The following is a 15684-nucleotide window of genomic DNA, read 5'->3' as shown; positions in this document are numbered from 1 at the left end:
CACAGATACTTCTGGTGAAGGCAAATATATCGCATATAGTAAAAATCAGTTGTTTCTTATGTATGGAGGTATTTCTTTAAAATTTTACCCAAACATGCTTTTAGTGTAAAAACGTATTGTAAACATCGGATTAATGCGCAACATCAACTGTTATTTATCGAGATATCTTTTTGAAATTGTACAGATGCTTCTGTTAAAGGCAAACATAACTGATCCCTCCAGGAAAGGGTTCATTTGATTTAAGGCAACTGTTTATGGTAATAACTGATTTTGTCTGTGCTGGAGGGTATTCAATACCCCAAGGTGCCACATTCTCTCTCGAAACGTTCAGCCCTTAGAATATCTCCAGGAAAAGGTGATCGATTCCCGCCCGTTTATCCCACTTTCTAGTGAGATTGAAGATATGGACGTTTTAACTCTGGGATAATTTTTCATATTTGACTGTTTAATCAAGTAGGCTTAGTAACTATTATCTTTAATCAATTAATTATTGTTTGTTTCCAGCACTTTTGAATAATCGTGTGTCGAATTCGAACAGTTGTCTGCTTCTGGTGCTACCATAATATACAGTGCGTTCGTGATAAGAGGGTCGTCCCAATATCTCATTTATTTGCCAAAAAATTTGTTAAATATAATTGTGTATGTGGGGTTACGATCTATCAGATCGCATATTGAAACTTTTGTTTTTACATACAATGCCTTTTTTTTAAAGATATTTGAAAATATGCATATGGTTGAAAACAGGATGTATTAAATTGAGTAGAATAACAACGCTTGGGTATTATTACACTTACAGATTCGGTTAAATTGGCAAAGGTGTGAAGTTTTTGATGGTGATGCATATTCCGATGGACGTAGACAAAATTTCTCAAAATGTCGGTTTTCGAGATATTGACATCAACTTCCTTATTTTAAATAAACGCCATATTGGATTTTTATTCAGTTTAATTGTTTTTTTCCCTTCAACCATGCATAACAAGTTATCATTCAAACAATAAACATGGGTAAATTACAATTTTTATTTTTTCTTTATAGTTGGCCATGGAAACAGCAAACAATTGACATTTTGCAATGTTACTATTGTCTGGCCGGCTTTATTAAAGAATTAATTCACAAAAAAAATATAATGGAATTTAAAATTACAGCAAATGTTCAAAATGCATTCCATTATTAACTAAGCACATTCAGCACCGTTTAGCTATACTGCAGCAGTTACCTTGCGTAGTGCATTTCTGTTAAACAAATTCTACATTGTAAAATGACAATTATACGCCTCTATGCTAGTTTTGTTTCCATGGCCAACTATTTATTAAGGTCCTTTATAGTTTTGTATTGTCGTCCGTCCGTCCGTGTGCGCTCTAACTCTTTTTAAAAGTGGCCGATTGTGTTGAAATTTGGTGTACGGGTACTTTGGACATTAAGGACCGACGCTATTGATTTTCAGGAAGCTGGTTCAAGAGGAACAAAAGTTATAGGACTTCGAGTGAAGCGGGAACAGGAAAAACTGGGGGCTCAATATAAAAGAAATCAACATATTTCATTCCCTAGGTCATGTATCGAGTTCGGACTTTCGCTAGATTATTCCCTATGACTCTTAGATGTGTAACAATTCAATATAACTCTTCTCTGTGGTATAGGTCGAAAGTTTTAGAGCAAAATGTAGCCAAAATTATACTTATACTTATACATGAATTTAGAGTTTTAAAAGGTTTCTAGCGCATTATCTTGATGCTGAAAGAGTACATCACGTGCACATTTGATAACCGCATGTGTGTGATTCCAAGATGTTAAATTATTTTTCTAAAGCCATATGGATTTTGATCAAAATCGTTATTTATGCACCAAGATCGTTGAGAAAAAGACTAGGGGCATTATCTCAATGACCAAAACATGAATTTGATGTATTTTGTAATAAATTATCGTTAAAAGTGATTGTAATACTGAGGATCTTTCGATATTTCGTTGTATCGATTTATTATTTGAATGTTGGAAAGAGAAAAAAACTGTATCAAACTGGGTCAAAATCCAATATGGCGCCCATTTAAAATAAGGAAGTTGATGTCAATATCTCGAAAACCGCAATTTTGAACATTCAATTTATCTCATTGAATCTTGCAACTTTTATTTAAAAGTTTTTTCGATAGCTCGTTTTGTTACTAAAATATTTGAACTTTTTAAAAATGGCGATTTTTCCAAATATCTAAAAATAACATAAGATTTTTTGACCAATATTAGGATTTGCCTATGGCAAATACAGAAAAGACACTTGATCAAGACAGAAATTTTAAAAAAACGGTATAACAACAAAGTGTATTAAGCAAGAATCTTGAACTTCACTCCTTAATAACATGCTAATATTTAAGGAGGCGAAAATACGTATGTAATTTCTTAGTTTCTTAGTCAGAATCGCTATATTTTTCGTCAATGGAGTCACTTGATGAATTCTCATATTTTCTGTGTTTTTTGTTCGGAAGTTTGCGATTGTTTCCTCAGAATTTTAATGGTGCCTTGTGTGCGATTTAAAGCACGATATGTTGCAACTGTGCCCTTTGAGTTTTTCTGTAAAAGTATATTCATTTTTTTTTTGTTTAAAGTACATCCGCTAGTTACCTACCTTGACGGTAGAGGGACGCTTAGAATTCAATTTTGGTGATACAATGATCTGGTCACTGGCCTGTGATGTGTTCATGTTTTCTTTATCGTCCTTGTCGATTTTCAGCAACAGCTGTTTAAACTGAAATATACCCGTTAGCAACTACATTTTGACCAGAGCCAACTAACCTCTAAGTAACGACTGATAAGATCTTGCGGACCTCCTCTGCTTCCAGGTGATGAGATCTCCATTAGAGCCCCTTCAGGATAAAAATTTGTCTTCTTCCGTCGACTGACCGCCTTTTCATATACTTTACTCGTGAATTGTGCCATCTGTAATCCCATATAAGTCTTTAAGGTGCTGAGAATACTCGTGAATTGTGCCATCTGTAATCCCATATAAGTCTTTAAGGTGCTGTTTTAATGACAACAACAACAAGCAGCCTTGCGCAGCCGACAAACAATCCTCTAGATGTGACGTGTTTTCAGGCATATGCTCTGCTAGCACTTTCGCCTCATTGTCATCATCATCTTCAATGCTGCAGACGGAATTATTATTAAATTCGTGTCCTCCTGTCAACCCCTAAAAATGCGAAGGGTGAGACCATTGCCTACTGTTAAATATTAACCTTTTTAAACGACTGCAAAATATTTCCTCCCGCTAACGAGACCACAACATCAATATGATGTACCAGAAATAAAATCTCATCTTCAACCACATAGGAGAAGTATGCGAGATTGTCGGCCAAGAACAGTAGAAACGAAAGAGGGACGTGCTAAAAGAAACTCGTTAGCTAAATATCCAACGACAGACTAACTTACCAATTCTTCGTCAAACTGCTTTAGCATATTCTTAACTAGGGCACGTCGCTGTTGGCGAGAATGTCTAATGATCGAGTACAAAAATCCGTTTAACGCAACTGGATGCTCGTCTTTCACCTCCCGAAATCCGCGCACTAACGTGGACGACTTTTGCAACGTCTTCTGCAGCTCGTACGACAGGTTGATGCCAATCGATGACTTACTGTGCACCAAGCCTGGATATCTGCGTTCTAAGTCTTGCAATTGTTTGTCAGCACTTTGCGAGAAAGTGAGTTCACAATCCGTACTCATGCAGATTAAGTACGGTACCATCTGAAAGCGTGCAAAAGTGATTTAAAGTCAATGAATTTGAAACTTACGTGAATTGGATGAACTAAACCTTGCCGCAGGACTAACTGAATTACTCTAATCGAAGGCAGACGGACCTGAACGCTCGGATGAAGGTACCCTCGTAATATTTCCTTCAAGTAAGATTGAATAATTGTGCTCGCCATACCCGATGATACATCGTGCATTTCTTTCAAACTTTCTCTTTTAGATTGTCTCGCCCCTGTGTATTTATTATTATTATTATCCCTCTCTTGTTTTGGGCCCTCAACAGGCATGCGCCCAATTACAGAGTGACCCGCATAATGCTATTTAGATTTCGAATTTAAATCTCTAGGATTCATTGTGAGTACTTACACTCCAGATCGTGACGCATCATCTGCTCCTCCTCCGCGAGTAGATACATCTCAATGTTATTCAAGACTTCAGACTTCATGTCTAATGGAGCATTTTCCGTTGCTAGTATACGCAGATAAACAGATTTCAAATCGTCACTTAACATAAACTCGCAGTTTCTGATGCAAATATAACCGACAGCCTTTAAGGTATTCGCCTGGGTGTCTTGATCACAGCACGTTAGGAAAAACGCGAACAACTCAAACACGGACTGCTCGACGTTGTGCTGCAACGATACCAAGCCGTAAACGACACGGGCGCCGCTTTAAACTCACCTCCAACTCGCCCCTCACTTCGGGATTTTTAAAATCGAAATGCCTCAACAGCAGCCCCACCGTAAACAAGGCGCGCCGAAAGTACTGTCTTCGTTTGGGGTCGGCCAGAGCATCGTCCCGATTCTCGTTACACATCCACGTTTTGATTTGGCTCAAGTAAGTGTAGTACGAGTGAAATAGGTCTCGGACTAGTTTAAAATTTCGCGTTACGTTGTTAAGTAAGCAGCCGAAGCACGACAGGCAAGTGGCCACTATAGCTCGATCGCGTTGAAGAATCAAATTCATACAGTCCGCTTCTAGTTCGTCTAAAAAATTCTTGTTCGTCCGATCTATCAGCGGCACGATTAACTCCAGTATTTTGATTGCTTGAATTATTACAAGAGTCGCTTCGTTTGACTGGGACCTTAGGCTCAAGCAGGACAATAAGATGTTTGCGTGCTCTACTAGTAATTCGGGTCTAACTTTTGCAAACAGGGAACACGTGGTTAAACTGATAGCTGCACGCTGAGGATTGTTTTCAAAGTCCGAAACGGTTCCGATCAGACTATCCACAATTTGTTGGGCGGTAAGAAGTAGGTCATTTGATGGTTTTGCACTCGGCTGAAGCAACTGAAACGAGATTATGACTGATTTGGTATTGTTTCCGTTTGGTAGTTTTTATTTTGGATTTAAGTTTTTCGAATTTTTAAGTAGGCTGGGATTACTGACCAAGTGGGTGAAAACTGCAACTTGGCAGAATCAAAAAGGATAATTGGTGGCTCTAACTTTGATCTGATTCGAAGGGCGTTTTTAAAATAAAAAATTAATAATTAGATACGGCCATTATACCAGTTAATCCGCCATTTGGTAGGCGGTAGTTAACCATGTAAGAAAAAAGGAGGATACATTGTTTCGACGGATTAAAGTTATTCGCATTTTAGCATTGAAAGCGACCATTTGGTTCTAATAATACCAAAAATTCGGACTTTGGTCGTTGGGGTGAACACCGGTCACATTGTATTAGAAGCGACCGATTTGCGAGGGAACGTGTGACGTAGAAATGAAAACTTTCCCATTCAACCCTCAACGATTCGTTATCTTTAAAATTTTCCCCGTACTCTTCAATTACCAGGCGACATCTAATAATTATTTTTTTCCATTGTAACGGCAAAACCGTCCATCAAGGATCCGTCGGCAAATTTCCACTTCCGAAAACATTCCAAGAGGTATTGTGAAATTTGTTTTATACACGGTGTCCATTTTTCGAGTGCCAGCCACTATGGGGATCTCGCTTCTCTTAAGAGATGGAAACTTGGTTAAATTAGGGCAAAGTTGCGAATTTTCCTGCTGAATAATAATCTAAAAAGAAATGTATAATATCTTCAATAGTTTTGAAAATATGGCAAACAATTTCTGGTTTTCATTTTTAACTTTTTCATGGTAAACAATTGTACTAGACATTTCTAATTAACACATTATTCAGACACTTTTTAATGGAGATTTCGAATATGGCAACTTTAATTTTATTTATGGGCGCCGTTTTGGATTTTGACATTTTGAGATTAGGTCTTTTTTTTCTCTTTACAACGATATATCACACATGGTGGTTCAGTATCACATTTTTTCTAAAAATACAATTTTCATTTTATGCGGAGAGTGCTATGCAAAAATAAAACGTTCTTTTGTTGTGAACAAAATATTGACTTATTTCAAGCAGTGTCATTTACGTTTGTGGTAGTTTTATTGCTAAAATATTATTTATTCTTATGTATTTTGTTCTAATTTGAATTATAATTTTCTTGCAAAACGAACGTTCAATTCTGTTCATATGAAAATCGAAAATCGTAGCTCAGAAGAGCTTATGTTAGAAGCTCTAACTTTGGCTACAAGGGTCCTGGGTTCGAATCCCAGGTAAGGCATGGCTGTTTGTGATTGTATAGTGGGTTGAGTGGGAAGAGTAGCAAATTGCTAACACTCCGCCCACTATAAAATAAAGGCAATAAAATAAAATAAATAAAAATTTCCTCAACACATAAAGTTCCCTGATGCCAACGCTGCACCCGGACATATGCATCAAACTGTCAAACTTGTGTTCACCATAAAAGAACGTTTTGTTTTTCCAAAGCACTCTTCCCAAAAAATTAAAAATTGTATTTTAGGAAAAATGTGATACTGAACCACCATGTGTGATATATCGTCGTAAAGAGAAAAAAAGACGTAATCTTAAAATCTCAAAATTAAAAATGGCGCCCATAAGAAAAACTAAAGTTGCCACGTGTTTCTCTGTCATCTTAAAAGTTATTTAAAACGAGATGTCACATTCGAAATCTCCATTGAAAAGTGTTCGAATAATGTGTTAATTAGAAATGTCTAGTACGACTAGTTTATCATGAAAAAATTAAAAACGAAAATCAGAAAGTTTTGTTTTTTTTTGCGATATTTTCAGAACTACTGATGATATTTTAAATTTCTATTCAGATGGTTATTCAGCAGGGAAATTCGCAACTTTGCCCCCATTTAACCAACTTTCTACCTCTTAAGGTAAGCGAGATCCCCATAGTGGCACTCGAAAAATGGACACCGTGTATAACCATTGTAAACCCAGGTTGTCTTTGATTGGGTATTAAAGGTATATATAAATATCAAGTTAGAGTTACCATCAATTTATGTTTTTTTTTGGAAGAAGATCGCATAGTATTTTATACATGTTATACTTGGGTAGCTATTAAAAACTGTCTGACAACTGAGGATACATCTTTTAATAATTACCCACGTTTGCTACCAATCTCATTTGTGATAAGTAGCATACCTTTGCATGGTCAAGGGGGGCATATTTTTTTAATGACCTGGTACTTTTTGTTAAATATTAGAATCTACTTTTTTAGATATTTTATTTGATTCATTATGTATACCTTATAAACTAAGAACAGTGACGTCTGTTTTTAATTCAGCTAAAGAGATAGTATGTAAATCAAAATAATAAAAAAGTGGTTTCCATTAAAAAATATGTATGCAGACGTACGCCACTGGCCACAATTTTAAAGTACATGTAAATTGGTAGCAAACTTTTTATAATTTAGGATCCCATAAAAAGCTTTATTAAAAAAAATGTTGTTTTGAAGATATATATTCAGTGTTCCAGACAAAATTTCCACCCTGTATACTTATGATATCTGCATGGGGGAGCATTAGCAAATTTGTTTATTATTGAAATTATGCTAAAAATTTTTGTGGTATTGTTCTCGATATTTTAAGCGTCTGCGCTACTATTTCCATAAGAAGAATATACAGGGTGGTGACTTGCGTAACGCATCATAGGGATTTCAATGTAAAATTCATAACATGCGATTATTGGCTCCCCAAATTATTTTAGAGCAAAAATGTCTTAAGGTTTTTTGTAGAAAAATTTTTTTTACGCCAATCGACCGTATTAGTTTTCAATTTTTTTCATATAAAGACGGAAAATCGGAGACATAAAACCCGCATCTTTTTCAATAATCCGCGATGCCATGGAATTTTCTAAAACAAAAAGATATCCAGTTATATTATCAATTAGCAGCAGTTTGAAATGGATTTGATGATCGATTTGGTTACTGTCTTGCAGTTAATGGTAACTTATTCGAACATTTATTGTAAATTGTTTTATTAGGAAACCGTTTTTATAGTAATTTGGTCTTTCTTTCGCTGTTCTAAATATAATACTTTTTGACAGAATTTGATTTGTTTTATAACAGACATTCCATGGCATGACGGATATTGACGTAGTTTTTGTATTATAAAATTCCATGGCATCACAGATTATTGAAAAAGATGGAGGTTTTATTTTTCCAATTTTCCGTCTTTATTATGCAAAAAATGGAAAACTAATACGCTTGATTGACGTAAAAAATGTTTTCCTACAAAAAACCTTAATACATTTTTGCTCTAAAATAATTTGGGGAGCCAATAATCGCATGTTATGAATTTTACATTGAAACCCCTATGATGCGTTACGCAAGTCACCACCCTGTATAAGCTGGAGTTATGGGAGTTGTGGTTATGGATCTGGGCCCGTTCGCGTAGCTCCCTCTCGTCTTCTATTTGTACTTTTATGCTCACGGTCTGTTTTTTGTTAGTTTCAGAGATATTTGGAAAAATCAAATAGGGCTAAGTGAACGCTTAGCTCCCCAAAAAATTAAAGTTTGCACTTCTTTGGTTTTAGAAATATGTAGGTACATACATATTTCAAAAAATTAAATAGGGGCTGTGGACCCATTTCCAAAAAAAGTACAGACTGTGAGCATAAAGCGCAATTAGCCAGAATCAAAGTACATTCTATTGCTTCAGTATGAAAAAGTTTTTCTAAATTTGAAAGGGCATAAACCGTGAACATAAATGCACAATAGACCACAATTGGGTCACAGTAAATACAAATAAATTAGTTCATTTTTGAGCTAATAGGTGGCTAAGTGAACGGACTCTTTGAATCTTTCTACACTAGCATATTTTAAAAATTTTTAAAATCCTAGAATTAAACAATGTTTGATTCGGTTTCCTGGAGCTTTAGAACGTGTATTCTAGTAAAAAAAGAGTGCAGTCGTTGCGCATTTATGCCACAAACAGTAAGAACAATAAAAATCATAATTTAGTAAAGCATGACACATCAAAAAATACCTATTGTTTAAATTGTGGTCAGTGTGATTATGCCGCGAATAGTAAGGCTGCATAATCGACGTAAGGGAATGTCGGCGAGTTATTGTCACGTTGTATGAGTGCGCTAGAAATGAAATGATAATTGTGTTATACTTTTTTTTCTTATGTTTTTCTTTTAATTCGAATGTTATGGATGGTTTTCATTTTCTTTCTAGTGAAGATTAATTTGTTTATTTATTTATTATTCCTCTCTTGTTCTGGGCCCTCAACAGGCTTGCGCCCAATTACAGAGTGACCCGCATAATGCTTTTTAGAGGTGCCTCTGCAGAAGGTCTTAAGTTGTATGTTCATGATATAAATGTCAACGGAATAATAACGATTATTATTATTACTCAAATTCACTATCGGACAGTACTACCTACTCTTAAAGAAATTTTTAGTACGAAGAATGACACATGTCATTAGAATGCACAATCATTTGTTTCACTTTATCTACCCTTACGGTTAAAGAACGGCTTAGCTTACTCATTCAAACCTATTAAAATGCCAATTTAACATATGCTATAAAATAAATATATTGAAAACTGTAGGAGGAGGCCTTGGATGGGCAATAGTGCACCCAACTTCGTTGGAAAATGCGCTAAAAATGTCTCGTTCATCGCCTTACAGTCAACCAATTTGTTTTTTAAATTCTACTAAAACTAGTATGCATCTGGGAAACATAATTTTACTAGTCAAACTGTTTTTAACTTGACAATTTCTATTTTATTGTCTTGAGAATACTTACCATACACAACACTCGTTCCAAGTACCCCAATTCAACCTGCTTAGATATCGCAACAACATCAGTGATCTTACTAACAATCTTAGCCAAAGACGTGAACGCAAGAGAAGTGAACCATATGCTTCTGAACACCTCCACCACCAATTTCTGAACGCCCTCCTCGTCGTTCACCCTCCTAACTATTTTAAGGCAAATCTCTGCGGCGCACGGAAGGTTCGGCAATTCAACACAGATATCCCTAAATATTTTGATCACCCGTTTTCGTACACTCACCGCCGAATCTAATATTCTGGCAGAGAGCATTTCGTAATACTTGGTAACGAACTGCAGTTTGCAAACTACAATTTGGCTTATTAAATCGAGCGCCATCTCTCTGACGGAAGCAGACTGATCGAGAAAACTAGAATTTATGGCCTTCTGTACGTCGTGACACTCTAACAAAGAAGGGTCTGCTGTCAGAATCTTTGCGAGGCACTTTAAAACTTTCGTACGTAGAGCCATTGACGCGTCGCTCCTTACGAGAACAATCTGAAATGTACCTACTATTAAAAAAGAGAATTTTGGGGCAAGTGTTACGTACTGCTTTAAGATATTGATCGGAGCTAGTGTTTGTGGTGTGTTTTGAGGCTAAATATTTTGAAATAGTCTCAGCTTTATTGTAGTTTATTGTGGAGTAGGGAGGGATGCTTAAACGTTTCATTTTGTTCTCAAAATAGCCTTTGTGTTTTTGAGCACTTGGCCCATTCAGGTCCGTGTACCACTGCGCAATGTAAAAATGGCGCACATACATTATGGTCTTATGTTCCTGAGCAGTAAGCGCTAAGTAGTCCAATAGCAAAAATTGTAAGCACTCGATGCTTTCAGCTTCCGACTGTTTCTGCAATGATACCGGTTACCTACTGGTCCGCAACTTTAAATTCGATAACTTACCGTGTCCTTGATCAACTGACCAAGTTTAGTAATTTTAGCGTTGCCAACTGCAGAGTCTCGAATCGTACGAGTGACAATCAGACTTAAATAATCCAAACACAGGATTCGCACAGCTACCTCAACGTTCTTATCTAACAAATGCTTGACTAAGATTTTCCCCAGTATATTTAGTAGCAACGCCGCAGCAGGCCAGTCTGGCTTACCCACAGTCAACCACAAATCTTGTAGAAAACTCTCGAAGAGGTTGGAATAATCTTTACTTTTACTCACGCAGCTACTCAAAAATGTAGCTAGGAACGTTTGGGCCAATGATGTCGCTTTCTTATAGCCGTCGGTAATTTTTCTAGCCGAGGCTTCTGACGAAAGCCCAGGCGCGCTCTGTATCAGTTGCAGAACCAAAGCCGTCATTATCTGAATGTCACCGCCTTCCCTCAACTCATACTTCAATAAACCACGTTTGGTTACTGGTAACCAAACAGTCGACGTTAAAATGTCATTTAAAAATACTGTCCGTTGACTCTCATAACGAGCAGAGATCTACAATTGTGCGATTAAAAAAATTGACGAGGAAGCAAACTTACGTTAAGAGCAAGCGTTAGACAGGCAGATTGTAATTCTGCGACGTTTTGCACAAAAAACGTCGGTAAAGCAACCGAAGACACGTCAACTAATAAACTGTCAGTTAAGACTTGTATCTCGATCAGTTCCGCAAGCAAATGTACAAGCTTGATTATTTTATTATACAAAGGCGCGCATATTTTTGCTGCTTGTGGAGACTTCTTCACTCTGTTGACTGTAAAAAATCGCATAAACAATGGACAAACGATTTTAGCGCATTTTCCATTCCAGTACAAAGAAAAATAAGTTAAGGCATAAATATTCTTACGCATGCGCAACCTGTTTAAAAATATGCGATATGCTTGTCTTTATTAGAAACATCTGTGGTTAAAATTTCAACAAAATACTGTAATAGGAAAGTTAATACTGCGCAGTATGCGCATGCGCACATCAAGATTTTTCTTGATTGGGGTGCCAGAGCTCTAAGCTACCGACGGACGGGCGGAGGAAGTGCTGGAAAATGCGCTAAAAGGGCAGGAACTTGCCTTGGGCTTTGAGTGTACAATCAAATTCTGGAAAAACTGAACTGTGAAGTTGAAACTTGATAAAAGACACAACTTTATCAATGACATCCTCCAAGTACACCCGCTTTGGCATTTTCGGGGAGGTCATTATAAAAAGGGCGACGAGGCACGAATCGGCGGCTGTCATTACCAGTCGTGTATCTCTTTCGCTTCTCACCTGCAAGACAAAGATAAAGCAGGCGGTTTCAAAGTGAGAAAAACCAACCGAAACGTGATCGGCCTTTTGCATTTTCAATTCCACAAAGTGAAGTACACGCAGTAATTTATCGACGTGAATCGAACTTGTCACTTTTAAATTTTTTAGTACCGAAGTCGACATCATGAGTTCTCGCACTAACTCATCGCTAGGTTCAGGGTCTTCGGCTAAAAAACAAATTTAATTTCGCACGCCACTGACATTGGGAGGTGTCCCTACCGATTAATTCCACGCTTCGATTAAATCGCTCCATTATCCCCTCTAAAGGTACCTTCTCTAATACCGGAACTAATTTCATTCCTACCTTTCGCATTGTCAATTTGACAAACTTATCGGGCGGAGTAGAAGTGGGTGCATTGGTCTTATCGTTTGGATTTTCGACAGGGCCTGCAAACTATAAAAACGGTGCATTAGAACAGGTAATACAAATCATGAAAATAGTGCAACGGTCCCCAAGTGAAACCCTGAGGGAACCCCTTATTACCATCAATGAATGCGTGCAAAAATCATTTCTTTTACAAAAGCGACATGAACATGACTATTCAATAGCCCCTTATTTTTCAGACGTAAGGCAGCCAGAATGGCATTTTTACAATATGCGATATGTTTGTTTTTACTAGAAGCAGCTATGGTTGAAATTTCAAAAAAAATACCTCCATAAATAAGACATTGCGCAGTCTGTGTATGCGCACAACTGATTTTTACTATAGGTATGCGATATGTTTGTCTTTACTAGAAGAAGAAATAAGAAAGTTGATATTCCGAGGAGACAAATTCGAATTCTAGTAAGTGACTCTTAAATCATTTGTAAGAATTCATTCTTAAAAAATAAATAAGGAAAACAGTCGGAGGTACGTAAGAGTAGAATGACAGGCTTTTAATAGCTCGTAATTTATGAGTAAAAATTAGAAACTAATTAAGGAGCGACTAGGTCCGAAGGGATTATTTCTACGAGGGTTGGAACTTTAGTAGTGGCAACACTGCTGTAAAGACGCCAAACAATGTCATGTACAGAAATAAGAATGCGAGGTACTGTATTTCGGAACCTGTCCACCGTAGAGGCTTGCGGTAAAAAAATTTATTACTAAAATAGCCACGAGAAAAACCTGGAAAATACTTTTAAGTTTCTGAAGTGGCCGCTAGGGGGCGTAACTGCAATCTGGAATCTAAAAAAGTGATTTTTCTGTAAATTCCGCTATATTAACCTAACAAAAAATGTCCGGTCTTTGAAGACGACGATAATCAGAACCTTTTTTGTTTGACAATTTTTCCTGTACCTATCTCTAAAAATGAAGTGGTGGGGGGTATTCAAAGGTTTCCGTCAAGAACACCCTGTATCTTCGAAACGACTGAGCCGATTTTAACGAACTCGGGTTAATTGAAAAGAGTTATTCTTCGGCTACAAATATTATACTATTTGAAGTTTTGTTAGTTTCACATATCGCCGCTTGAGGGCTTTTTTCGACATTCCGACAGAAATGGTTAATTTTCTCAAAAAAATGAAATGCGTTGGTTCGATTTTGTTTAAATGAAAAAGTAGCTAAATGATGCCTAAACAAGCTCGCGAAAACCGCATCTCGATATCTTGTTCCTAACCTAAAATTTAGGCCAAAGAAAATTTTATACCCTCAAAATTTTATTTTTTTAAGATAATTTTTCCGGAATTATTTTTATTATATAATTTGTGGTCCTAAGGTAGATCGATTTAAAAAAGGAAACTTTTAATGCCGCCGTAAATGCTCGAAATGCTGGCCATGACGATATAAAATATATATATATCTCTCTCAAGATATCGAGATGCTGTCGCGAGTTTGTTTAGGCATCATTTAGCTACTTTTTCATGAAAAAAAAAAATCTTACCAATTTAATTTTAATTTTTTTGAGAAAATTAACCATTTCTGTCAGGATGTCGAAAAAAGCCCTCAAGCGGTGATATGTGAAACTAACAACACTTCAAATGGTATAATATTTGTAACTGAAGAATAGCTCTTTTGAACTAACCCGAGTTAGTTTAAATCGGCTCAGCCGATTCGAAGATACAGGGTGTTCTTTACGGCAACCTTTGAATACCCCCCACCACTTCATTTTTAGAGATACAGGAAAAATTGCAAAACAAAAATTGTTCAGATTATCGTCAACTTCAAAGACCGGACATTTTTTGTTAGGTTAATATAGTGGAATTCACTTTTTTAGATTCCAGATTGCAGGTACGCCCCCTAGCGGTCATTTCAGAAACTTAAAAATATTTTGTATTAGCTGTCGTCTAAAGTAGCTGTTGCCACGATGCTTTCAAAGAGAGAACAACGGACTGTGATGGTGTTACCCTAAGGCATACTGCTTCCCATGGTAGAGTCAGTGAGCAACAGCTCTTTATTGGATCACCATCTCAGAACAGCTTTGAGATAAAAACGGCGACAGAACGCGCACATGCGGCTCGAAGCTGTGGCTGATTTACACAATGCTGGCGACTATATTGAAGGACTGTAAAACTTGGTATCATTTTGGTTTTGGTGGAGGGAGGAGAGGTCCAAGTGGATACGTACACCCCATAACAATTTCTGGAGATTGAACTGCGCCTTGAGATTATCTTATAGTAAGTAAGATAATAAAGTCCATTATTATTATAAATTTTAGATTCCTAGTGATTTAAACAAGCTCCAAAAATTAGATGCTTTATTGTGAAAACTCAAAAATTGATTCACACAGGGGTGGAGTGTGGGGCTAGGTCCAGCGGGATAGCAGTAACTAAAGTTTGTGGAACGTTTGTACTTACAGCTATACATTTCTACTGTTCTACGGTAAACACCTTATAGGTAAGTACCTGTCTACTATTTCCATTTTGTAACAAAAAATGTTAATATATATTTTTTTTTTTTATTTATTGTTTCTCTTGTTCTAGGCCCTCAACAGTTACAGTTACAGCTTGAGGAAAGGAAGCGAAATAGAACAGCAGACTATACATTATACCTAAGACCCAATGAGCCAGACGAGAACAGTCCACGTATCAATTCTTAATAAGTGGGAGGATTTAGAACAGCGCAGCCTGGAGTCTATAGTGAAAACTAAACTTAGTTTTGTTTATTTACATGCAGTTGATAGACCACATCAGGTCGACTACTGACTATTAGTAGTACCATAATATGATTGAGTTGTTTATTCAAAATTAAAACAGCTCACATTGTGTTAGTACTGCTGGTTTAAGACACCTAACTAACATCTCAACTGAAATCTAACTTGTCGCTTCAGACTCACGGAAGCAGCATTGGTTACTGGCATGGACATCGGAAGCCCTCTAACATATCGTCAACAAACTCGTTTAAAACAAATACAATACTGAAGATATATCAATAAATTACCAAGAGGCACTTACATCTTCCTTTAGTATCAGTTCGATTAATCGATCCTGAAGATTTTTGCTAGACGCCATCGCCCTATCCGAAAGTACAATTGGTCTCAAAGTTTTGCTACTTTCGGCTATATATAAATGTTTAAAGGAATCGCAAATACACAATCCACAAAGCACGTTTTACAAAAGTTGCTGAAGTAAGCAAAATACGAAAATTTAAAATGGGTGATGGTGATAACAGCTAAACACTCACGAGATGGCGC

The 15684-nt window shown here is 36.7% G+C and overlaps 1 protein-coding gene across 1 annotated transcript; it reads right to left on the bottom strand.

Moving 5' to 3' along the window:
• Positions 1-2905: 2905 nt before the first annotated feature.
• LOC116170649 (nipped-B-like protein A) lies at positions 2906-15584 on the bottom strand. The gene is made up of 14 exons (XM_031487154.1): positions 15446-15584; positions 12295-12469; positions 12085-12242; positions 11841-12036; positions 11319-11530; positions 10738-11274; positions 10388-10684; positions 9811-10335; positions 4413-5021; positions 4099-4363; positions 3774-3964; positions 3415-3726; positions 3222-3368; positions 2906-3175 (listed from the first exon to the last, which is right to left on the bottom strand). The coding sequence occupies exons 1-14, from the start codon at positions 15500-15502 to the stop codon at positions 2906-2908; spliced, it is 3951 nt and encodes a 1316-aa protein (XP_031343014.1). The 5' UTR covers positions 15503-15584.
• Positions 15585-15684: the final 100 nt, after the last annotated feature.

Source organism: Photinus pyralis, unplaced genomic scaffold (genome assembly GCF_008802855.1).
Source record: "Photinus pyralis isolate 1611_PpyrPB1 unplaced genomic scaffold, Ppyr1.3 Ppyr1.4_LG5, whole genome shotgun sequence".
Lineage (NCBI taxonomy): Eukaryota > Metazoa > Arthropoda > Insecta > Coleoptera > Lampyridae > Photinus > Photinus pyralis.
Note: the sequence above shows the minus strand (reverse complement) of the source record. Positions and strands in the feature narration are given on the sequence as shown.

Excerpts from the sequence above, each read along its gene's own strand:
- LOC116170649 (XM_031487154.1), bottom strand. The coding sequence starts at position 15,502 with ATGGCGTCTAGCAAAAATCTTCAGGATCGATTAATCGAACTGATACTA. Across the intron at positions 10,685-10,737 it reads GTCAGTTGATCAAGGACACG|AAACAGTCGGAAGCTGAAAG; the intron begins GTAAGTTATCGA and ends GTATCATTGCAG. Across the intron at positions 4,364-4,412 it reads AAGTGAGGGGCGAGTTGGAG|CACAACGTCGAGCAGTCCGT; the intron begins GTGAGTTTAAAG and ends GTATCGTTGCAG.